We start from the raw sequence: 24209 nt of genomic DNA on the forward strand, positions 1-24209 counted from the left end.
TCGCACATACACAGAACCGACAATTGTCATGGAACGGGGGAAATATGCCACCTCATAGACCTAGAAGAGCAGCAATGTTCCAAGTCTCCATCAACACAACCCTGTCGCCTCCAGCCACCTATCGAGACAAGAAGCCGAATGAACAAAACAACTATACAGAGTGCAGGGTTGAGTCCCACATGAAACCCGCGACAGCCTCCCAGTCCTCGGGGCAAAACGAATCAGTCATCATCGTCGTCCACTTCCATCTCTGACGAGTCCCTGGCAGTTCCCCGTCTGCGCGCTCGGCTGCCTCGCTTGCTCGTTTCCAACTGGTCCCCCATGCTGGTCTTGGCCGCCGATGGTTTCTCCTTGGCCTTGGCCTTTGCTTCCTTTTGCCCGTTCCTCCTCGATGCAGTCGCGCTCTCTTCCTCAGACTCGTTGTTGCTATCTTCGCCTCCACCCTCCTCTTCCGATCCTTCGTCGCTGGCTGCCGGCTCTCCTTGATCACTAGAGGAATCGCCGTCTTTTTCATAGTCCCAAACTGCCACGCCATCCAGCATCTCCTCCTCGTCGTCGGCATCGTCCCGTTCCTTGTAGTCAGAGACATTGTGAGCACGGCTGCTGCGACGACGTTCCGACAGTGCTAGCGTTGGGGACGTCGCCTGCTTCCTTGCTTTTGGCGTCTTTGGCTTGGGCGTCTTCTTCGTTGCTGATTTTGTCGCCTTCGCCTTCGATTTAGACCGCTCCCTGACGGCCGTTTTGGCTCGCTTGGCCGGCGGGTCTGCCCCGTCATTCATGGACTTGCGTTTCTGATGAGGCAAGTTAATACTCTTGGAGCTCTTCGTCTCGTGCACGCAATCGAGAATCTTACCTTCTTGCGATCCAGGGCCCGGATCATGTCGTCCAGACGCTCGTCCAGCTCGTCCGGGATGTATTGCTTCTTTGCAATCTGCTGCGCCACCTCACTGGACGGCAGGGCCGTGTACAGCCCAGTGGGAAGCCCTACCTTGCCAGGCCATGCCTGGAAGCTCCAGTTCCTCCTTTCTTGAAACTTGCGGATCACCGCCTGGGCCAGGTCGCTCAGCACGTAGAGGTTCTCGCTCGTGTCAGAGTTGACGCCATCTCGCGTCTGCTTGACTCTCTCGGCATACTTGTAAATCAAGGAGATGTTCTCCTCGGTCGCAATGGCCCCTAGGTAGAAGAGGAAGTAGTTTGCAAAGTCGGCAAGATCCTCGGTGTTGGAAGTGTAGTCGGGATGGTGTGCCAGTAGGGGAATCAGCCTGCCCATGATAGCCTCCAAGATCTGCTGCTTCTTCTCCCCGTAGCAACGAGCCCGGGATCGAATCCAAGTCTCTACCCGGTTCTTGAGATCGGTCACGGGCTCGAAGGCGACCAGAAACAGGATTGTGTGGAACCTTGCCCGGAGCTTTGCACGCGTCAGGTAGTCTTGCAGCTTCTCCATGAACCGCCGACGGACCTGAAGCTCGCTGTCCTGAATCAGCTCGGCAAGCTTGTTGAAGCTTGTCGGCTCAAGCTGCTCGTCGTATTTCTTGACAGTGCACAGCTTCAGCGTGAGGAGTCCTGCTAGCAGCCGAAGGCGCTTCCTGTGGTGCAAGGGTGTGTCCTTGGTCTTGCAAAACTCCCCTTCGTTGACGACAAAAGTCTTTAGCAGCTTGAAAACTGGCTTGATCCTCTCCTCGGCGTCGGGCTCCTCCTCCGTCGCCATGGCTTGGTTGGCCAATATCCTGAGTGACAGGCACTTGGCTTGTAGTTCCTCGTCCAGCTCGGCGTCGTCGATCCACGAAGGATCCGAATCGGCCTTTGCATCGGTCCGCACCTCACGGAGGATCTTCTTGATGGTCAAGTCGTGGATCGCTTCGTCCGAGTCGGCGGTGACCATGGGAGCAAGGCGTTCGAGCTGGCTGATCGCGGCCAGCCTCGTGAGAAAGTGCGGGGAGCCATAGTTCAAGTCCTTCATGACATTCCTCAAGAGATTCGTAGCCGTCACTTTGCTCTTGTCGTCGTTCTTGGCAAGAAGAACATTGACTGCGTACTTGGCAGACTTTGGGGGGGACCCGTAGAGTGCGTAGTTCATAAGCGTCTGGGTGAAGCCCCTGTCGTAGTTGATGTCTTGAGGGTATCTCTTGGAGTAGGATGAATATGCTTTCAGAATGTCCACCACCGCCGGGTCGTTACGTCTCTTGTCCGTTGGCGCCTGCTCAATAATCTCCTTGCGCAGTTCTTCTGCGTGCGCCTTGAAAATGTCGGGGTTTCGCTGCGATATGTCGTTCAGCACCTGATGGGCGACCCCGGCGAACCCCTCCTTGTCGCTTTTCGAATAGTCCATGATGGTCGCGAGATGGCTGCGGTTGAACATGAGGCAGCTGGAGCGGTAGAGAAGGGGGATGAGTGTGTCGAGACAGGCAGCCGCCGCGCCGGCCTGAATCTTAGTGATGAGCTCGTTGATGGCTCTCCGCACCGTCTTGAAGTCGCTCTCGGACTCGATGGCGTACTTGACGAGCTGGTAGCTACGGCGATCGTTGAGCTTGGCGAACTTTTGAAGGTCGCCGCGGACCTTGGCCGGGTCGGCGAAGAAGGCGCCGAGCCACTGGAACGTCTTGGCCAGGCTTGCCTTGACCTTTTCCTCGTTGGCATCCACGACTCCGCCGTTGTAGGCTTCGCACTGCTGAATAAAGATGGCGACGCCCTTTGCGAACTGAGGTTGCCGCGCCTGCATGGCCAAGAAGGCCTTCTGGGCAGGATTGTCCAGGGATTTAAGCATGAGGAGGATCCGCTCGGCGCGTATCCTGTCCTGGTCCGCCGGACCGACGCCACCCTTGCCCTGAGCAGACTGGGAAGCGTTCTTGGCCCCCTTGCCCTTGATGAGGGGGTACTTGAGGGGCACAAGACATTCGAACATGACGCGGTCGAGCAGGATGTTCAGGTCGGGATCGTTGGCGTAGAATGCGTTGATGATGCGCGACGGGACGCCGGACAGGCACGCCGTCGCGGCCTCCTGGCCCTCGGCGATCTCGCCGGCCCCGACCGCCCACAGCTTCCCGAGCAGGACCATGGCGTCTACGCGCACGGCCGGTTTCCTGTCGCGGCACCTGTCTGCCAGGCTGGCGAGGATGGATCCCTCCTTGTCCACCCCGCCGGTGACGCCCAGCTTGGAAATGACATCCCGAAAATCAAAGAGCTCGATGGCTTTGACGGCTGCCAAGCGCACTTTTTCCTCGCTGTCGTTGAGCTTCTCCACGAGTCCCTGTACGAGCTCCCTCTCTTCTTCTCTGCTGAGACCGATGCCGCCTGCAGAGGTGGACAGGATGTAGCCGGCGGCGGTGACCCAGGCGGCACGGATGGTGCCCACCTTGTCGTTCTTTCTACCTACAAAACTCCGGTAGGTCCCGGCGTGCGTTTGGGCAAACGACTGCGGCGAGTAGGGCTTTGTTAGCACATTTGCTTCGACGGCTTCGGGGGTCCTGTCGTCGATCAGACGGAGAGGGGGGTAAGCCGTGGGATCGAGAGTCGGCGGCGGCGGGGGGCCTGCGGCTCCGATTCCCGAGATCATGTCTCCAAATGTCTCGGTTGCTATCAGCCGCAAGTGCACGTTGTCGGCAGACAGCTCGGCGTCCAGCTGGGGCACGACATTTTGCAAGATTGCGGGCGCGGCCCTCCAGAGCTCGCGGATGAGCAGGTGAGCCTGACGAAGGCTCTTGAGGTCTGCCTCGGACGGGCCGGCATTGGCGTCCTCGTCTTCCGAGTCGTCACCCTGGCGGTAGCCATTGGCCTTTGTGGCAAAGCCCGAGGCGTTGAGGATGACGTCGCTAAAGTACTGGCTCACATAGCGCGACATCTTATCTGCGCAGCCGTTGCAAATGTTTTTGGCCATGATGTAGGCGGCGGGTTCCGTCTTGTGGAGGAGCGTCGACTGCTTGTCGTGCTGCTCCTTGGTGCGGCCACCCCCAGGGGGCGCCGCGCGCAGGAACTGGCTGATGATGGCGTCGATGACGGTGGCTGGTATGCTGCCCGGAGACTCGTCTATGAGCTCCATGAGCATCTCGGTCAAGTGTATCTCAATGTCCTTGGCCACTTGCTCCTCGGCGGGGGCCTTTGCGCTGGCCGAGACACCATCAAAGGCCGAGTTGAAGAGGCGCAGCAAGAGGTCGTCGGCACCGTGGATCTCGGAGATGAGGAGGATGCTTTTGACATCGGTCAGGGACATGAGGACGTATTTGTGCTGGCTGTTGTAGGGATTGGTCGGGTCGTGGAGAGCGGGAAGGACGTCCTTGACGAAGAGCGAAAACATCATCTGCGCGGGGCCACTGTTAGCGATTGCACGTGTCCGTTTGTTTGTGGGCACGCACCTTGAGCTGGTCGTCGGTAAAGGGGGCGTCTGGGACGAAGAGGCGCAGGATGTCGACGAGGCAGCAGGCGGTATAAGCCTTGACACCGCGATCCTTGTGCTGGAGGAGGTTGCGGTGGGCCAGACTGGCGGCGACGGCCTTGAGGGAGTCGAGCTGGACCTCGCCCTGGTCGAAGTCGGCCAGCTCCTTTGACAGCCTCTCGAGGCGGGCGACGAGGGTGGCGCTGGGGATGGGCTTGGCGGGCCGCCATGAAAGCTCTTCGCGGAAGCGGAGGCTGCGCATCTCGTGAGCTTGGTCGCCGGCTTCGGGCTCCGAGTCTGCTTCTTGCGGGGGTTCAGGGGCCTTGTCGTGCACGTGGTCGTCTTGCTCCTCGGCCTCCTCCACGTGCTCCTGGCGGCGAGCGCGGCGACGCGGCATGACGAGCAGCTGCGAGGGGACGTCGGAGGACTGAAAAGAGTCCAACGAGGCCGGGCGCGTGTCGAGTCGAGATGTCGCGCGGCGCGAGGGGCTCACTGCATGGCACGACACGGGCTGTGCCTTGTGAGCTCTGGAGGGCGACGATGGTGGGCTTGCAGGTGGGCGGGCGATGGTGATGGTGGTGGAGGGTGCGGGCAGCTGAGGTGGTGGTTTATTATATTCGTATCACCTGCTCCGTACCGCCTGGCTTTTGTTAGCTGGCGTCGAGGCGCTACGCGGGCAGACGCGAAGGCGGGACGATGGAGGCGCCAAGCCGGCAGCGGGCACAGCCCACGCCACAGCGCAGCAGCGGCCCCGCGCAAGCAAAGCTCTGCGGCCAACGGGGCCGTAGCGGTACGTACCTTGCTGCGCGTCGAGTCGCACGCAGGAACCTACTGTAGTGCCTTGTTATGTAAGCCGTCTACTACCTAATATCCTAAGCCTCGCCGCGTCAAGCTTCAACGGCAAGCGTGCGGCCAACCAACGCCCCAGCAAACAAGATCCCTTCCTCGGGTTATTGGCGGACAACTCGACAGACGGCTTCCTGAGCCCTCGCAGGAGCCCGTCAGACGCTCGCTTCTTCCCTTCAACAAGAAGCCTCGAAAAGCCGTCTCGTTCGCTATCCACCAAAGACCAAAGACACTAAATCGTCCGTTGCTGGCGGGCCCTTTCCAAAGCTCAGGAGTCAGAACTTCCTCTGTCCAAGGACCACAGACCACGGACCACACCGCTCTCGTGCACAACCCTGATCCAATCTCCCTTGACAGGACTCTCCCATGAATACGGTCATCGCCGCCTATCCGCCGCAAACGGTCGCACTCAGTGGGGGCCGAGCCGGCGAGCTCTGAGCCGTGTCACACAGGTTACTCAAGATTACGTCTGGAGTCCTTTCATCCCCCAACGAATCCTCGGGTCATACAAGTATCGTGACTGGACAACCTGGATGTCTTCGACATGCTCAGTGACTTCAATCTCGCTGACTGTGGCCTCTCCTTGCGGAGCAGTGGCAGCTGGCCCCTGAGAATTGCGCCAGGAGAGCGCCGCCTTCTTCCGATCAAGGCTTCTCGAGCTCCATGAAACCGATGGCAGCGGCTCGCTTGCGCCACTGGAAGCTCCTCTTGTGTGTAATCGGCGGAGGGATGCAGCCATGGCCAGCCTCGGCCGGCCAAGGGAGTCTGCAAATTCAGAGCCCTGGCCTGATGACCTGGCTCGGTCGTTTCAGTCCCTCTCCCGGCAGCGGCAGTCTTGGACCCGTCGACTTTCGTCCTTGGGTATCAAATCCTGCCTCAGATCATGCATGCTACAGTTCCCGTGCCTGTTGAACCGCGCCATGCTGCACCACGCTGTGCTCCTGAACCCCGAGGCGACGTTGCGCAGTTGCACGACGGCAGGCTGTGGGTTGGTCGACTCCATCTGCCACAGGGCGGCGACGTTCCATCTCGTAGAGAGCGCAGGGCGATACTGCGGCATCCAGACACGAGAACGGGTCAATATGTCGAGTCCAAAATGCGTGCCTTGTCGTCCGACCTCGCCCCGGCAACAGCTGGCAGCCTCACCCGCGAATCAGCTGCCAGGAAAGCTCCTGTTCAGACTCACTCACTCACTCACCCCGTGTTTCCCAGGCATTATTCACTGATGCCTGAAAATTTCCCACCCCCTGTGACCTGTTTTCAAAACAAACGCCGCCCTTTTCTTCCTCCTCTTCCTCCTCCTTTCTCTTCCACTGCCACACCTCACCTCGTACGCTCATTTTCGCGGAACCACATCACTGCTCTCATAACCTTTCCTCTCGTTTATCGAGCACAAGCAAGCCTTGTTTCTTTCACTGTCCTTGTACGCATCATCAAACCTCTCCATTTCCTTGTTCTTCACTGCTTCTTGTGCCACATCGCACCAGCTGGCAAACACCCTGCCAGTCAGTCTGGAAGTCTCGTCCACCTCACTGACCAGTGCAGCATTTACCTTTTGTTCTTCGATCTGCTCCCTCGAGTGAAGCTCTCCCAGGCAGACTTGTCAAGTATGTGCACCAACGCTCGAGTTCCTGTCAGCAAAACTGATCACCCCAAAGTGGCCGTCATGAAGGATTCCGAGTCTGGCGAGATGGGCTTTTTCGTTGCGCCTCGCGCCAGGCCCAAGAAAGCGTTTCTTGCGGGCAAAGTCTTCACCGGAGGCGCCATCGCTCTGGGCTTGGTTGTCCTTGTTTTCGGAATCGGTCTCCTCGCTTCTCACTGCGGTTCGTTCAACGTCCACTACCGCTTCCTCCGCCTCGCGAATTCTCTACTGACTCGATACAGAGCATTCGTTTCGTCCTGCTGCCGAGCTCCTTCAGGCGGAGCACATGGTGTCTGAGGCGGCTCATGAGCTCGTCGTCCGTGGCGAGGGAAGCGAGAGGGGCATCGTGTTTCGCTCGGTAGTTGATGCCATGGCCCTCAAGGTCGCTGGCTCCTCGGGACTCGGGACTATCACCATCACTGCCACTGCCACTGCCACTTCCACCGCCACCGCAACTGCATTCAAGCCTGTCGGCACCGTCGGCACCGTTGGCGGAACTGCTCGCGCTGTGACTACGCAGTCGGACACCGCTCAAACTTCTCGGATGCCCTCTGGCCAGTCCACGGCCGAGACTGCCCAGGAGGAGCACTCCTATACGGGCAGCTCTGACGCGGCACCAATCGGCGTCAGCGTTCCGATCTCGTAAGTTGCAATAGGCTTCCACAACATCATATCTTCTCCAGTCGCTGACAAGAAAGGACGCATACCAACCTGTCGACTATCTACAGCATCCGGAGCACCGTCAACACTACTGTCCACCTGACCAAGACAAGGACGGCCACGACCACCGTGACACTGCCAGTCTCGTCCGAGTCCGTCTCGTCTGCGGCGGACGCTGGCATATGCTCTGCCGGCACTGCCACCAAGACTGTGTCTGTCTACGTCACAGTCTCTCCGCTGCCTGACCAGACCGTCACGGGCGATGCGTCGACGGCTACCCAGGTCAATACGGATCTCTCTCTCACCAACCGCCTTCCGGATGTCACCCTGCCGGGCAAGCCTTCTACCCACACTGCAGTGCAGACCGACGTTTCCCTCACCAAGGGTCTGCCTGATGCGACCGTGTCGGGGAATCCCGAGACCCTGACAAACGTCAAGACTGACGTCTCCGCGACGACGGGTCTCCCGGATGCCACCGTCTCTGGAAACCCTAAGACGGTCACCAATGTCAAGACCAGCGAGAGTTTGACCTCGAAGACCACCACCGCGGCCACGACCGTTGTCATCACGGATCTCTGGGACTCTGTTCGCAGCTCCCGCAGAACCTTGACGGCAACCGTCACCATGAAAGAGACTGTCGCCGCCACCGAAGGCCCCACAGTCGTGACCATCACGGTTTCGGACCTCTACGGCCCCGGGGCGAAGCCGTCAGGCTCGTCATCTGCTCTGGCCGATGCTGCCACAGGGCCAGCTTCCGGTACCGAAGCCCTGACCACCGAGACGGTGACCGTGACGCAGACTGGAGGTCCTCCGGCCACCTCGATCACCACGGTTCATATCACGCCTGCCAAGAACACCACTGCTGCAGGCTATCCCTATCCCTCGGGGAGCGCCGCGGCGACGGCACCCATCGAAGTATCCGGGAGCAGCAAGCAGCCCCAGCCCCGGGGCTGGGGTGGCGGCGGATCCGTCAACCTCAGCTGCACCGTCATGCTGATTGCGGCCATGATGTTTGCGCTATAAGCCACACTCGAGTACTTGGAGGTTTTGCTGTGGACCGCGACCCGGAAGGATAGGGGAGAGGGCTCGCTTGGTTTTGAGATTTTTTTGGGGGGGGTTCTTGGTGGATCGGATGGAGTATCAACGTTGAGATTCTACTCACATCGCAGCCACCTAGGTAATGAATACGAATGAAACTTGTGTGATGAAGCTGCACATGATGCCAAGTAATATGACCTGTGATGCCGGGCTGCTGTGATCAGCCGGCGTGGCCGGTCAGTGTTTCGAACAGGAAAAAAAGGACATAGACTGAAATAGGAAGAACACGAATACATTCGAATATCCAAAAGTGCCGCGGCACATCACCAGGACAAGGTTACAACGCTGGACCGCGAAGCTCGTCCTACCAGCCGTTCGCACCAAAAACGCCACTGCATATTCAGAGCCCAGTACGCCCTCTTCCTGCCGCCGTTGCTACTGGCCACCTCTGACTTTGACAACAAAGCTACAATCAAATCGAACTGCCTCCGGAACTGGCCTGTCTGTGCCTCAAGCGCAGGCCACCTACCGCCCACGCCTGCTCTCCTGGTCAGCGCGCGCCTGGCGGGCCTTCCAGCTGTCTCGGATCCGCCCGGCCGCCCGGTAGAGGTCCTTTTCCGACACGCGGTCGCTGATGCTCTCGAGGACGCTGGTCACGGTGCTCCGGTGGTTGGCTTCTGACTTGTCGTCGCGGAAGCGGAGCATTCGCCACCGCCCTTGGTCGTCCTGGTTGCATTCAATGATGCGGTCGTTGAGCGGGTCATTGAGGCCCTTGAGCGTCTCCCACTCCTTTTCAGTCAGGTAGAGGTCGGAGAAGGCCTCGTACCGATTCGGGCCGCTGTCTCCCTGAAATATCAACAGCTCGGCCCGGGGGACGCTGTCGTAATCGACAAACGGCTCGGTGATGCCTTCTCTCCTTTCCCACTCCTCGGGCTCAACGGTTGGGAAGATGAGCTTGAGTCGAAAGTCGATTGTGTTTTCCTCTGGCGGCTTCCACTTGAGGATGTGAGGGTCTGTGCCATGCTTGTACGGCGTGTTGCGGCACGTGAAAATCAGCCCATCGTTTCCATGCTTCAGGCTCGGCAGCACCTGCTTGAACATCATCTCAATGCCATATCCCAGCTGAAAGGGCTTCATGTCGACAAAAAAAGGCTGGAACTGGAGCTCGTCTGGAAACTCAGCGAAGAGCTTCTCGTAGGGCGTGTAGAGGCGCTCCTTGAAGTATGCCAGGCGCTTGTCGAGAGTCCGATCCATTAGCTTGTTTCCATCCATGACCAAGCAGTCGAAGACGAGGAACCTTGGCTGCTTCTTCCCGTTTGCCAGGCTATCCCACACGAGCTCGCCGTCCACGAGGGTCGCCGTGTGGAAAGCGCTCAGGTCATTAACGAGGGGGAAATGGAGATTGCGGTTGGTGATGAACCAGTAGTCGTTTTTACGGTCAATCAGGTAGTGCGCCTCTCCGCCGGCCTCGTCATCCGTCAAGTACAGAAGATAGCGGATGCCGTCCGATTTTTCGCACACGTAGTAACTGGGCACGCCACGTCAGCATCAGTCTCCGTCGAGTGGGCACAATTCATACTCTTGCTTCGTCATCTCGTCCAGGTGCGTCCGTGCGAAACTGACGGGCTGGGCGCCCGGGAAGCCCGTCTGGTGCCTCCCCAGCAACTCGGCCACTTCTTTGCGCATCGAATACAGAAGCTGCCCTTCTGCCTTGACCCCCGGCTCGTCGATGGAGCTAATCTGCCCGTCCGGCGACTGCTCCATGGCGGCTTCGGGTTCCCCAGGCGGGCGAGAAGGAGTGTTGCGCCTCGTGTCGCGAAAACAGAGCGAGGTGAGAAGCGGACGCGACCGCTACTTGTTAGCGATGCCAAGCGATGCCAAGCATCATAGTACGATGCAATGGCAGGACGCGCTGGAGGCGGGCGGTGAAGGGTGAGGTTTGCGAGGCAGCGGTGGAACAAACGACATCGGTCGTCGCACGCCACCCTTTTCTGGTTGCGCGCGATCCTTTATCGATAAGGGGCGGCATCCAGAATGACGTCTACTCGTAACTCGCCATCCGCGTGTTTGCAAGACAGCTTCGCAACGTCTTGATGGTTATGCGGCCCTTAAAATGGCACGGTCTTGGCCTTTTTTTATGTTCTGACTATTTCATTCATCATTAATGTGTCGATTCCGCAGTAACGCTCTCTCTCGGGCAGGACAGCAAAGGCAGTGCAGTGAAAAGGACACGGCAATAAACGTCCCCGCAACAAGCTTTCACGAGCTAGTTCTCCTCTATCTTGTCCACTTCTGCCCGTGCCTCTTCCCATTGCTGCTTGCTCTTCTTTGCCCATTCAATCTGGCTCTTCGCGTACGCGAGCTGTCAAGACCGATTAGCACATGTCGTCACAAGGTTTGGAGCATCCACTCACCATGTAGCGCCGCAAATCATCCTCCTTGTCCTTCTGGAATCTCCTCATGTCCTTGAGAACACTGGCGCTGGCCTCCCTCACGTCCCTTTCCGACGCTACCCTGGCTTGTTCCAGTTGCCCGATGGATTCCTTCGTCTTGCCAATCGTGTCCCGACGTGTCCGCTCGGGGTCGACGTCAACGACCCCTTGTACCGCATGACGGATGGGTCCGAATATCTTGTTTGTAATCGAGTTTCCGCTTGGCATCTTCCTGTGCGAAACACTGACGCTTCTCTCGGGCAGGCCTTGACTCGCCGAGGGCGGCGGCGACGGAAAGTCCCCATGGGTCGTAGGGAAGTCGGAATCGATCGATTCCGTGTCCTCTTGCCCGGCCTCCCGCCGGTGCTGCGACGTGGGCTCCTTAAGGCTCGTCGATCGCTTCGGTGGGGGCGAAAGCTGCTGGCTGCTTGAGAGATATTGCTCAATGCGTCTCGCTTCCGCTTCGCTGCGTTCCAGTTGATCCAGCAGCGCTCTCTTCTTGTGGAGCTCTTCCGTCGTCAAGTCCTGTTGTATACGCTTGAGAACGCGGTATCGCAGCACGCTTCTCACAACGCCGGCGAACTGGGCATTCTCGCGCATCGGCTCGGCAAAGCTCGCACCCAGCGACCCTGACAACTCCTCGGTCGCAATATATGACAAGTCAGCGGCCTGGCCAACCCGCTCAATGGCAGGGCCGAGTGACGGCGCCTGTTCCGACAAAGCAAACGCATTATAGCGCGAGCCCAGTTCACACAAGTCTGCAGCGAGGGAGGACAAGTGGCTGAGAGTCCGCCGGTTGACCTTTTCCATAGGTCCCATCAGCAGCTGTTCCAGTTCCTTGGTCGACGCCTCGTAGACTACAAAGTGAGGATCAAGATCCTGCTCGTCCTGGCTGCTGTTTTCCGGAGGGAACCGTTCAACGGCGTGTGTGCCCGCTTGGATGGCCGAGGAGCTGATATCTTGGTTGCTCCCGGCCACCGTCCTGAGCTTGGCCGAGCTCGCAGGAACAGGCAGATAGCTGTGCGCAAGGGTGGGATTCGCCGTGTCCAGCGGGGGTGCTTTGAGCACCGATTTAGGAATGGACGCAACAGGGTGCGAATGCAGCACCTCGCTCTGCAATCAAGTCAGTATCGAGCGTAGAGGGTCAAGATAACTCGTGACAAGGAAAGCTACGCCATACCCAGCTTGCATTGGGGTCGAGAAACCTCCACCATACGCCATCGTCCCTGACGGTATCCATGCGACGACACCGATTTAGGAAGACGGCCAGCATGCGTTTGCGCAAGTCTATGATTTGTTGGTCCTGCTTGGCGCTCGTCGGCTTGGCAGCATAGTCTGCCATGGTGTGCTTCTCCGGGATGGGGGGGATGATGAGTGTGGGGTGTAGGCGCGTGAGAGCTTCCCTCAGTGACGCAAACTCGGAGTAACGACGTCGTACTTCCAGATCCTGGAGCAGCAAGTCAGCGCAAACTCGTGGCGCCAGATTTCAAACATCTCACCCCAGTTCTGATAGTGTAGACGATGTATCTCCCACCGCTCTCCAAGCTCTTGCCGGCATCGGTGATGATGATTGGCATGTCCGGGTTCTCGTAGAGAATCTGCTCGATGCGGCTGTTGTAGCCACCCGGTTTGCGCCTTGGCGGTTCATTGTCCGTCGTGACGTCCTCGTGGTCGCTGTCGTCGTGAACAACGCTGTTGCGGAACGCTGGCTGGTCGTCCTCGCTGCCCGACGTCGGAGTATGGGGAGCGTCAAAGGGTCGGTCTGGCGTTGAACATTAGCGTTGCCGCAGAGGTGTAACAGAGCTGCTCATCGTATCGGCCAGATAGCTCTAGACAGAAGCAAGGTCAGGTTACGAGCTTACAGTCGCGAGAGGATGGAGACGTCGGGTTCGCCGAGGACGAGGATTGCGAATCGCGGCGGGCAAAGCTGGTGCCGTAGGGGTTGTTATCCTCGTCGTTCCACATGGTGGCGAGCCTGCGATGGGTCGCAACTTGGAAGCTGTCTCTGAGATAGCGCGGCTCGGGGATGCGAAGCTGGCTGGCGACAAAGTGGTTTGCCAGAAAAGGTGCGTGCTGTCGCGCGGGGGACGGAGGATGGATGGATTACGGCTGATGTCAAAGTGCGCAAGCTGCTTCGGGGCGTGTCGCCATCCTCCAGTGGGGTCAGGGCGAGCAAGTACAAATGCAACAAGGGCGGCGCAGAGAACGCTGGATGCCAAGTCGGCACCTTTGGTGAGAGCTGCGCGATGGAAGACGGAGGCGGGCGTGGGTGGCTAAGCTCCGGATCGGATCTAGGCCACCACCACCAACAGAGGGTCCCTTGCAGTACCCGGGCTGTGCCTGTGTGCGGAGAGGGTGCGGCGTCACGCCGCTTACAAAACACGGCGTGCAGTGTAATTAATTACAGGTGCCTCCACCTTGGAGCGCGAGATGACGACGACAGTCAAAAGACACAGACGTGAGGTTTGCAGAATCGACTTCAAAGCACGTTTCTTGTTTTTAGACCAATATGATTTGCTCTTTCTTATTTTAGACTCTCCATTAAACGTACATGCGCAAGGCAAAGAGCTGCCCTTTCCGCAACCGGTGCCAACAGGACATTTCAGCCTTCAATTCATTATAGGTGAACGTGAGACCCATCGGAATCCTCCGGTAAAGCCCTGAATGGTCTCCGTGACTAGGCTGCTCTGACTTGAACTCGGTCGGGATTGAGAGGTAATCCTTCGTAGGATTGAAAGGACGACTCTGAAGGGATCCAGTAGATGCGTGACAGCTCCTCTATGCGCCCCTCCACCTCGTCACTCCCTTTCTCGAGGCCCACGTCAGTTAACGCCGTCTGAAATGCTTATGATCCCTGGACCTGAAGCTTACCCGGCTGCTGGGTGATCCGTGAGGACGGGTCGACCATCTGAAAGTCATCGCTGTGGACTACTGCGACATTGGTCCGCAGCGAGCTAGAATCGGTTTCTCCAGCGGCCTCGTCGCTCCCTCCGCTTGTACGCAAAGGAGGAGTTTGGTAGCCTCTGTTCTCTCCACTTGCAATAGGGGGCACCGAGACCCTTTCGCGGCCCGCCTCTTCAAGAGGCCGTGCGCTGTGCATGCCCTCGTGGGATTCGATACGGCTGGGCGTCCCTGGAGCGGATACACTTTCGATTGTTGAGGCCCTGCCCACAGGCAGCCGCAGGGCTCGGCTGAGTATCTGTCGCCACGTTGGCTGCCTGTGCCGTCGGAGGCTTGAGGGTGGCGAATCCGGCGCCGCTTGGGGTGCTGGTTCCGGTCCATCTCCTGCACGCGTCGCGTCTGGCAGGAAGTCTTCTTGATGGTCGTGCTGCTGCCGAGTGGGCGGGACGGGGTTCATGGTCGCTAGTGGTGGACGAGGGTAGGACCCTGCAACCATCACGGGCTGTGCCATGGCGTGATGAGCTCCTTGGACAGTGAACAAGGCCGGCTGATAGGCAATCATGGCTGGGCCGCCCGGCCATTGTTGTGCCACGGGGAGCTGTGCAACCACGACGCTCTGGAGCTGGCCTTGGGGATGAGGGACTCGCCTGCCGCCAGGAAGCCGTACCGAGGCGCGCTCTCGGCGAGATATCGCAGCCTTGCCCAGGCAGTGCATGTAGGCCAGGAAAAAAGCGACCGCGACGACTGCAATGCTGACAATGATGCCTGTTTTCTGGGCCTCGGTTAGGCAATTCCAGCCGACGCAACGGCGAAACCTGTGAGCAACAAGCGTCATGTCGATGGACTTGGCTCCCAATGGCTCGATCACGATGGACAGTTCGCGATCTCTCAAGGGAGTTTGAAAAAGTTGTGCGTGGCCTGGATGATTCCCCGGGGTTTGCTCCGTGGCCGGGTGGTGCGTGAATAGACGAGCAACTCGGCAAAGGAAGCAGACAGGTTGCTGCGTGCGACAGAAGCTGGGTGGCCTCGACGTTTGGCTACCCAAACTTGAGCAACAGACCGCTGCCAGCTGGCGTTTGGCTGCCCAGGCGTGAACAGGTCAGTTCAGGTCGATCGATGGCCTGTTGCACGTGAACGGGGTTCAAGGACTCTGCTGACCAAGACGACCGGCCGACAGAGGCCATAGTAGGGAGAGCGAGGCTTCTGCTAAGGCGGGTAGAAAATAGAAGAGCAATTGCTGCAGCAACGCATGACGGCTTCTCCCCTAAGGAGCTCCATGGTCAAGTGACTCAAGTCTGAACAGCGGGTTACCTGGCAACAAGTGTAAGGGTGCGCCCAGAGGCCCAGTAGACGGTCCACGCCCTGGACCCGCGACGAAAGACGGTAGGTGATTTTAGAGCCCAGGCGATCACGCATCAGCTTTCTACTTGATCCTCGACCGTTGCTGAGAGCATCGAGGAGTACGTTGGGGGAGTATTGCCCTGCGCCTTCCATAGAGAGCTCTGGTCTCGCTATGCTAGGGGAGATGATGATGATAAAGCGATGCGCCGTCGAGAAGAGGCGGAAAACCAGGTGAGGTCTCGTGAGAACGCACAGATGTTCACGTCTTGAGGTTTACAGTTAGTACCTAGGTAGGCAGGTAGGTAGGTAGTTAGGTAAGGTAGGTAGTTAGTTAATTACTGTCCAATCCCATCTTCAGTACGGTGCTGATGTCAGGGATCCAGGTTCTTTGCAGTCGCAGCAAGCTTGGGCGGTACTTTGCACAGTACGAATGCCTCGTCAGTTCTCTAAGAATTGTCAGACAAGCAGCCAATCACACACAGTACCTACTGCACTGGAAGAGGTTATTCTGGACAGGTACGTACCTATTTGAGGCTGCATGCACGGGCCACCAGCCGGAGCCACCTTGTGAGCTCTCGAATTTCCGTCGCGATGCCATCGTCTCTGTGACGAAGCCAAACCATCTCGAACCATCCTTCCTTCACCCTGGCTGGCCCGAACCGACGCCTATGGTTTGCGGTACTCGATCCGACCATCGATGACCTCGTCGTCACCCTCTCGCGAGACGCAACGGTAGTCGCTCAGAGCCGCGCCTCCCGTTCTCCTCGTCTCGACTCCCAGCTGTTCCTCTGCCTCTCAACTACTTGCGCTTCCCGAGTCGCGGCTGCTAAGTCATGGCGACATCTCTGACGAACGGTACGGCCAACGGGACCACAAACGGCGACTCCTCGGTTGCTCCCGTCAGCACCCGCTTTTCCGACATCCCTTCGGCCATCGATATTCCCGTTCAGGGTGACCAGGAAGACGAGGCCGTCGAGATCGACCTCGAGGACCTTTTGGACGATCCTACCGAGCTTTGCACTCTCTTCGAAAACGAACATGCGGCCAAGACATACTGGATGACCGTTGCGCTGGCATACGCGAAACAGCGCAAGATTGACCATGCCATCGAAATGCTCATCCGCGGGACCAGTTCCATCAGCAACAGCAGCAACCCGCGCGACAAGGTTAGCATTGTTTGCTGCCTGTGCTGGATGTATCTCTGGAAAAGCCGAGAAGCACCTCGAGTTGCGCCAGACGGCATACGAGTGTCCGAGGCCAAGACCAAGGAATACTACCTTCAGCTTGCCACGTCCTCGCTCAACGACGCCGCGCGACTCAACCCTTCCTTCCCGCCCATCTTTCTCGCCCGAGGCGTCCTGCTCCTCCTGAGAGCTTCCCTGCAAGCGCCGGCCAAGACCGCGGGCGGCATCGGGACGGAAAAGCACGAGCTCCTTAAGACGGCCGTCAAGTCTTTTGATGACGCCCTTCGAGTCTCTCAAGGGAAGAACATGCTGGCTCTCATGGGCAAGGCTCGTGCATTCTTCTCCATGCACAAGTATCCTGATGCCTTGACTGCCTACCAGGATGTGCTCCAGAAGATGCCCGACCTGGTTGACCCAGACCCTCGAATCGGCATCGGCTGTTGCCTCTGGCAGCTAGGCTTCAAGCAGGACGCCAAGGTCGCGTGGGAGCGGTGTCTGGAGATCAACCCCGACTCGAAAATTGCCAACATCCTCTTGGGCCTTCTCTACCTCGACGCCAGCGGTCATGTGCCCGTCAACAGCGACGACTTCTTGAGGCTTTACAAGAGGGCCATGACCGAGTACACTCAAAAGTCGTTCAAGCTGGACAAGGACCTCCCTCTTACTTGCTCCACCTTCTCCAGCTACTTCCTCTCGCGCAAAGCTTGGGATCACGCAGAGAAGCTAGCGCACAAGGCCATTCAGTACACAGACGTCAACGCCATTGCGAGCGATGGTTGGTATCTGCTCGCGCGAAAGGCACACTACCACGGCGATCTTGAGAAAGCCAGTGACTATTACCGGCGTGCGGATGACGCGCGGGGAGGCACAGATACCGGCTACTTGCCCGCCAAATTCGGCGTGGCCCAGCTGTCTGTCCTGAAGAATGACCTGGGTGAGGCGAAGCTTCGGCTGGAGAAGATGATTCAACAGTCCAAGAACCACGAGGCCATGATCCTCCTCGGAACCCTTTACGCAGAGGAGATCTTTGCCAGCCAAAAAAGTGACAGCAAAGAGGACAAGTCGACTGAAATCAAGAAGGCCATTGCTCTTCTGGAGGGGGTCCGGAGCGCTTGGAAGGACCCGAAGAAAGCACTCTCCCCCGACTCTTCTGTTTTGCTGAATCTGGCACGATTATACGAAACCGATAACCCGGACAAGGCCCTCCAGTGTCTCCAGCAGGTGGAGCAGCTCGAGCTGGACCAGGTACCCGCCTCGGAACGCCCTGAGGACACAGAGGATGCCGAAGTGCAGGCGGCCATCAGAAAGCTCTTGCCCCCGCAGCTCCTGAACAATATTGGCTGCTTCCATGCTCAGGCAGAAAAGCACGAGTTGGCGAGCGACATGTTCGAGGCTGCACTGGGCGCTTGCATGAGAATCGGCGAGAAAGACGCAGAGATGGACACGGACGCCTTGGTCTCCACCATCAGCTTCAACCTGGGGAGAAGTTACGAGTCCAGGGGCTTGACAGACAAGGCAGTGGAGGTGTACGAGGGACTGCTAGCTCGCCACGACGACTACACCGATGCCCACACAAGGCTTGCATACATCAAGCTGAGGAAGAATCCAAACAAAGAGGGCCCAGATGCTGTCGCCAAGCTGTACCAAGGAAACACGGGCGATTTAGAAGTTCGAGCACTCTATGGCTGGTACCTTGGAAAGGTCCACTCTAGGAAACGGCCCGCCAACGTCACTGAGGACCACGAGTTCCGCCATTACAAGCACACGCTGCAGAATCACGACAAGCATGACCGGTACGCCCTGGTCGGCATGGGAAACCTTTACCTCATGCAGGCGAGGGAGATGCGGCGCGAGTCCGACTCGGAAAAGCAGAAGCGAAGTGCCATCTATTGCAAGGCCGTCGAGTTCTTTGAAAAGGCCCTCTCTTTGGATCCCAAAAACGCCTATGCGGCACAGGGCATCGCCATTGCGTTGGTCGAGGACAAAAAGGATTTGAAGACGGCCCTACCCATCTTCAACAAGGTCCGGGAGACGCTTCGGGACTCGCACCTCTTTGTCAACCTCGGTCACATATATTCCGAGCTCAAGCAACACTCAAAAGCAATCGAGCACTACGAAGCTGCACTCTCCAAGGACGGCAAGTCCAGCGATCCCGTCATTCTCTCTTGCCTGGGTCGGACTTGGCTCAATAAGGGGCGCGCGGAGCGGGACATTGAGGCCTACAGCAAGTCCTTGGAGTGCGCCGAAAAGGTAAGCAGGCTTCCCTGGATAATTACCGCTTGCAGTATGCTGACCGGTGAGACCTAGGCTCTCGAGGTCGCCCCCGACCAGGTACACTACAAGTTCAATGTGGCTTTTGTACAGATTCAGCTCGTCACCACGATCCAGGGACTATCGGAGAACAGACGGACGTCGGAACAGCTTGCAAAGGCCGCAGAAGGACTAGAGGCGGCCATCGAATCTCTGGACAAGATAGCGGCCCTTCCCCAAACCCCATATCCCAAACACGACGTGGAGCAGCGCGCCAACATGGCCCGCAACACACTGCGGAAGCAACTCGAGAGAGCCATCGGAAAGCAAAAGGAATGGGAGGAGATGAACAAGGAGAAAATCCAGGCTGCTCGGGAGCAGCGAGAGGCTGAGCTCAGGCGGCGCGAGACCGAGCGCGAGGCAGTGTTGGCAAAGGAACGCGAGCGTCAGGAAAAGATCAAGAAAGATCGAGAGAAGATTGCTGCCGACGACAGGGCGTTGGCGGAACGGCGGGCGGAGAAGGAGCGCGCTCGCATAGAGGCCGAGATGACGAATGACGAGGAGACGGGTGAGAAGGTGAAGCGCAAGCGCAAACCCGCCTCGCGCGCGACGGGCGAGGGCAAGCCGAGGAAAGCGCCCAAGAAGAAGAAGGAGGGCGAAGGAGACGACAATGACTCTCTGGAAGAGTCGCGCGGCAAGAAGAGACGCCGCCTCACCAAGAAGGAGTCGAGCAAGTTCAAGTCGGAAGCGCTTGTGGTCGATAGCGACGCCGAGGACGATGACGACGACGAGCTCGAGCGAGCCGAACGCAATATCGAAGGCAACTCATCTCCGCGCTCGGGGGCCGACGACGATGGCGGTAGCGCCGGCGACAAAATGGATGTCGACGACGAGGACCCCGAGCACAACAACGGAGACGACAAGGACGGCCGCGATGGAGAGGACGAGGACGCCCCGCGGCAGCCGCACAAAAGGGCCCGCCGGGGACAGGTGGTGGTCAGCGACGACGACGACGAAGGGGACGGAGCCAACAACCAGAACGCCTTGTCGGGCGACGAGGGAGACGAGGACTAATGTCGCCATCGTCGCGACGAAGTAGGGGGTGTTTTGCCATGTGGTTCTAGGCAACGGTGGCATTGTACAGTCAATTACGAGAACATGTCCAGATGGGCGGGGCAGCAACTCCATGCGGGCTTCTTGAGCCAATAATCAAGATGTAAACCTGATGTTCACACTGTTTCGGTTCATTTACGTTGCCCCTCTCCTCTCCTCAGTAGATGGAAGCGTCCACGCAGAGAGCTCGTCAAGCTCGCTCAGAACTCTCCCTCCGACTGGACGCTCTGACGCCTCAAGATCGCAGCACATGTACAGTGATCAAGCCTGGTCCCCTTGGTCTACATCAGATGCCCGTACTTGCAAAATCACCAATGTATTGAAAACGTGGCGATAGGAGGGGTTGTGGTCGGCGCATGAAGCCGATGCAGCACGTTGGGATCTCCTCGGTACGCCGTCGGTGGGAGGCGGTCTAAAAGGCAAAGACCTGGTCCTCGAGCTTGCTGACGGGACGAGCCTTCTTGAAGCCCAGGCTCTCTGTGGTCTTCTTGAGGCCGCTAACCATTGGGGGAGGGCCACAAAGAAGGATCTTGGCATCGTCGGCGGGCTTGGGCAGCCATTTCTAGGAGAAGGCCATCAGCAAATCACGGGTCCAGCTGATGCCCACATATTACGAAGGGAAGGAGCTCGTGAAGCCATACGGTAATCATGTCGGCGGTGACGTAGCCAATTCCGCCAGTCCAGCCCTCGGGAGGATTGTCCAGGACGTAGTGCACTCGGATACCGCTGTCCTGCTTGACCAGGATATCCAAGTCCTCCTTGAGCAGGATATCCTGGGCCGTGACATTGGCGAAGATGAGGTCGACCTGGGTTTCGTCTCCGTCGGGGCGGCCGCGGACAATGGCACGGATGATCTGCAGCATCGGGGTGATGCCGGTGCCGCCGGCAATCATGCCGAAGTGGCGAACCATGTTGGGCGTGTAGACAAAGGCGCCCTTGGGGCCGCGGATGCGAATCGTCTGGCCGACGATGATGGAGGCCATGTATTTGGAGATGTTGCCCTGGGGGTAGGACTTGATGAGGAGGTCGAAATAGCCGGGCTGATGGTCGCCCGAGATGGGCGTGTAGGAACGGACTATCTCCTTGGTAGAGCCATCGGGCTGGACGAGAGGAGCGCCAATGGAGATGTGCTGGCCGATGGGGAGGCCGAGGATGGAGTGCGGCGACGCGAGTTTGAAGCGATAGCTGGAGCCGTCCGAGGCGCACGCGCGACAGGTCAGAACGAGAGTCGCGGAGGTCAACGTCGGGGACGAAGAGCGGCAAACTCACATGGCGACATTGTGGGAGATGACGGTCTTCTCCTGGAGCTCGAACTGCTGAAAGACATCTGGCTTGAGCACCTTTTTGATCTCTGCATGGCCGTGCGTGAGCAAATTGCCTCGTCGCCGATGGTCAAGGCCCTGCTTAGACTCACGAAAGTTCCAAATGTTGTAGGCTCCCAGGCTCAGGGCCACGAGGGCCGAGTAGATGGCCCAATCGCGCTTGACGATGAGAGTGCCGAGGACAAGCAGGGCGCCGGGGATGTAGACGTAGTCGAAGTAGTGGCGCGCAAGCCACGAGTTCTGGGTATCGGCGGGGGCCATTGCGGGTGATGGGAGGGTGAAGTCTCCTTGTCTCTTCTTCTCTCGTTCTTGGTCGGCTACATGGGGTATCGAACACCTAGATGCATTCGAAGCCTGAGATTAAGGCACAAGGATCAGCCGACGGTCCATGGATGCCGGGGTGGGCTGATGATGGGTTGGGACAAGCCATGATGTTGGATGGGGACTTTGACCCAGTCGATCTGTTTTCCTCACTTTTTCTTTTTCCTCTTTTTTTTTGGCCGAGATGGAGGAAGAGGGCACGTCGGCAGGATGTTGGCAGTGGCTTCGCGAGGCTGGCCGAGCTCGGAGGTGCTTACAAATTTGCGCGCCTCGGCGTCTCGTCGCGGAGACGGAGAAGGCGAGTGATGATGAACGTGTGTTTGAGGGTTTTGCCGCAGATCACACTCTGCGAGTTAGAGCAGCGGTACCAAGAAGGCGGTGACGGACGCGGGCGGAGGCACTGAGATAGGCGGTACCTGGAAATAACGCAGGCCTTAGTGCTGCTACCCTGGTTCACACCGAACTGGCGTGCTATTACAGGTCTCTGGAGACACCCACTTTGCTTGATCAAGTACTTTGTCATCTGCCATTTTTCCGGCAGCCCGAGGCGCGATAAGATGGGCGCGTGCGGCGAGAACGGTCCGGCTCTTGTTGGTGCTGTACATAATTACTGCCGGCCGATGACGGCTAGAGACATTAGTTAAGCAATATTCCACAAAATATTGGAACTGGACAGCCAGCCAGCCTCGGTCACTCCAACATTGCCGTGGGATGATTTTGCCCTACCCTAGAGCATCCATCATCGTGATTTTTCCCTCGATAGGCGCACTTCATACAGTACTCGGTCCTCAAGATGCCTCCCAATTGCAGGAACAGCGGTTCTGCTCGTTACCTTAACTTGGCAAGGCGCGTACTGTAGAAATGAGTCGCTTGGGGGTCGGATGAACAACGCAAACCACCCGGTACTAGGTGAGTAGATAGGATGGATACCTAAAGCACTCAAACGACGACATTACGACGGTGCAGCTACTGTATTGCTTGCGACTCAATTCGCCGTCTCCGCCACCTCCCCCCCATCTGTACTGCACACGGCCAATTCCAGTCAACCGCCCACTGTCAACCCAAAGGAGTCTCGAGTCTCGTCGTATGTGGCCTGGAGGGTGCCGACGAGGAGGCGCCGATATGCAGCAGGAGCTTGTCTGGATCCTCACTCTGCCCGAAGTCATGCACGCCATTGGGCGCCGTGTCAGCTGGGGCATCCCTGGATCCAGCCCGTATCCCGAGACCGTGTTTGGACCGCCACGTTGTCGCCAAGGCGAAGACCAAAGGCAGGCAATTTATTCCTGGCCAGCTGTCCTTGAGGGACAGCCACGCACTTAGCGAAGTGCAGCATCGGGACCATTTCTGTCAAGCCCCCCTTGTCCCCTCTCGGACCGTCCAAATCAGCATGCTGGTCTTGGCACACGTCAGTGCGGCCACGGGATTTGTATCTTCAAGGCACAGCTGGAAACCAGATTGATTCGGCAGCAAGCAACCTGCCTGAGGTGAGATAATTGCTCACAGCTTCCCCACCGCGGGGTTGCACCGCCGGGTGGGCCGGGGAAGGCTCTGGCGAGGATTGAACAATGCGACGGCGAGGCCTCTGTGGTAGCGGATGGCGACGAGTCGTGACGACTTATTAATAAACCTACCTTGCTGTACGTGGGGACTGCTATTGCCAAGGTGGTGGCCGGGGCTCGAGCGTCTCGGGGCTCGGGGCAGGCTCCGGGCCGCTTGGCGGTTGCGCCAGAGGCTGGGTGATGACGACACGGGCCCATGGCCGCTGCACCTTCTTTTTGCATGCCAGCCAGCAACGTACGGTACAGTACAGTACCTCTTTGCACCTAAGGTGCTACCTACGGGCTACGGATGCAGCAATGCCAGGTTGTAGTTGTAGTGTACTGTAATCTGGAAGGCACAGGACAGTAATGTCCTCCTTCCCGTCTGCGGATAATTAACAAACCTCCGGATTCGACGCCTAGGTAATTAATACCTACTGCATGTACACCCAACAAACTGTGCGGAGTACCTCCTCTCAGGTACCGTACTTGCCTTGTCCCGACCCAACACACCTCCTTCCGGGACTTGAGACGCCACGGCGTGTGCAAACGCGCCCACCACCTCTCCTTGCAAGATAAGCCGTACAGGTCAAGCCTAGGCGAGCAAAAACGATTCAGCCCGACCATTGTCCAATTGACTTCCCGGCTCAACGACGCCCGTCTCTAGCCCTAGCGCCCGAACCGACTCGTCCTTCCGATATTCCACAGATGCCGACCTGCCGTGTCTCCATCCCCCCACTTCCCCCCTGGTCGAGCTGTGTGGGCGGTCCGTGGAGCCGCCCACTCCATCCTCGCTGCCTCCTTGTCTGTTGCCCATGATCCGATGCACGGTTGTGCCACTGCCTGGCGAGGCTGGTGCTTGCCGTGCCCTGAGCTGGGGCGCCCTTAATTCCTAGCCAATGTACGGCAGTCCGGGGGAGGGAGAGGGATATCGGGCTCTCGCGTTCCTGACCCTCTTTGCCATATCCCATCGCCATTGCCCTCCTTCTTTGTCCACCCCGGCTTCCTCCAGTCCCTGTCCACTTCTCCCGCAAGTCCCGTCGCCCATCGACCTCCGCACGAGCAGTGAACGGCGTCGAGACGTTCGCTCCCTGCCTCTCCGGCTGGCTGGACCTTTGTTGACTCTGGCCTGTCTCGGCTGCCCGGATTGGGCTGCCAGCTGGAACGCGCACCTTTCCCCTCGCATTGTTGCTCCCCGGAAACCCAAAGTCCACGTGCCTGACGCTTTTTTCGACGAATGCATAAAGCATCT

The 24209-nt window shown here is 58.3% G+C and overlaps 7 protein-coding genes across 7 annotated transcripts; 2 read left to right on the forward strand and 5 right to left on the reverse strand.

The window, feature by feature from the left end:
- Positions 1-221: 221 nt before the first annotated feature.
- On the reverse strand, positions 222-4766 carry HRG_05555 (sister chromatid cohesion protein pds5; the record flags this gene model as incomplete). Its single annotated transcript, XM_044864026.1, has 5 exons — positions 222-572; positions 657-791; positions 854-2734; positions 2813-4294; positions 4350-4766. The coding sequence occupies 5 exons, from the start codon at positions 4764-4766 to the stop codon at positions 222-224; spliced, it is 4266 nt and encodes a 1421-aa protein (XP_044720558.1).
- Positions 4767-6881: 2115 nt separating this feature from the next.
- On the forward strand, positions 6882-8540 carry HRG_05556 (uncharacterized protein; the record flags this gene model as incomplete). The annotated part of the gene is made up of 3 exons (XM_044864027.1): positions 6882-7038; positions 7100-7499; positions 7556-8540. 3 exons carry the CDS (start codon positions 6882-6884, stop codon positions 8538-8540), a joined length of 1542 nt encoding a protein of 513 aa, XP_044720559.1.
- Positions 8541-9080: 540 nt separating this feature from the next.
- HRG_05557 (mRNA capping enzyme, catalytic domain-containing protein) lies at positions 9081-10319 on the reverse strand (the record flags this gene model as incomplete). The annotated part of the gene is made up of 2 exons (XM_044864028.1): positions 9081-10083; positions 10135-10319. The coding sequence occupies 2 exons, from the start codon at positions 10317-10319 to the stop codon at positions 9081-9083; spliced, it is 1188 nt and encodes a 395-aa protein (XP_044720560.1).
- A 502-nt stretch (positions 10320-10821) lies between these two features.
- On the reverse strand, positions 10822-12952 carry HRG_05558 (PX domain-containing protein; the record flags this gene model as incomplete). Its single annotated transcript, XM_044864029.1, has 6 exons — positions 10822-10917; positions 10970-11185; positions 11264-12100; positions 12168-12434; positions 12487-12749; positions 12850-12952. 6 exons carry the CDS (start codon positions 12950-12952, stop codon positions 10822-10824), a joined length of 1782 nt encoding a protein of 593 aa, XP_044720561.1.
- An 880-nt stretch (positions 12953-13832) lies between these two features.
- On the reverse strand, positions 13833-14723 carry HRG_05559 (uncharacterized protein; the record flags this gene model as incomplete). Its single annotated transcript, XM_044864030.1, has 1 exon — positions 13833-14723. One exon carries the CDS (start codon positions 14721-14723, stop codon positions 13833-13835), a length of 891 nt encoding a protein of 296 aa, XP_044720562.1.
- Positions 14724-16062: 1339 nt separating this feature from the next.
- HRG_05560 (tetratricopeptide repeat domain-containing protein) lies at positions 16063-19737 on the forward strand (the record flags this gene model as incomplete). The annotated part of the gene is made up of 3 exons (XM_044864031.1): positions 16063-17658; positions 17737-18663; positions 18721-19737. The coding sequence occupies 3 exons, from the start codon at positions 16063-16065 to the stop codon at positions 19735-19737; spliced, it is 3540 nt and encodes a 1179-aa protein (XP_044720563.1).
- Positions 19738-20188: 451 nt separating this feature from the next.
- On the reverse strand, positions 20189-21359 carry HRG_05561 (oxidoreductase FAD-binding domain-containing protein; the record flags this gene model as incomplete). Its single annotated transcript, XM_044864032.1, has 4 exons — positions 20189-20338; positions 20418-20961; positions 21046-21127; positions 21191-21359. The coding sequence occupies 4 exons, from the start codon at positions 21357-21359 to the stop codon at positions 20189-20191; spliced, it is 945 nt and encodes a 314-aa protein (XP_044720564.1).
- Positions 21360-24209: the final 2850 nt, after the last annotated feature.

The sequence above is a fragment of the Hirsutella rhossiliensis genome, assembly GCF_020360975.1.
Source record: "Hirsutella rhossiliensis strain HR02 chromosome Unknown scaffold00005, whole genome shotgun sequence".
NCBI classification, from domain to species: Eukaryota; Fungi; Ascomycota; class Sordariomycetes; order Hypocreales; family Ophiocordycipitaceae; genus Hirsutella; species Hirsutella rhossiliensis.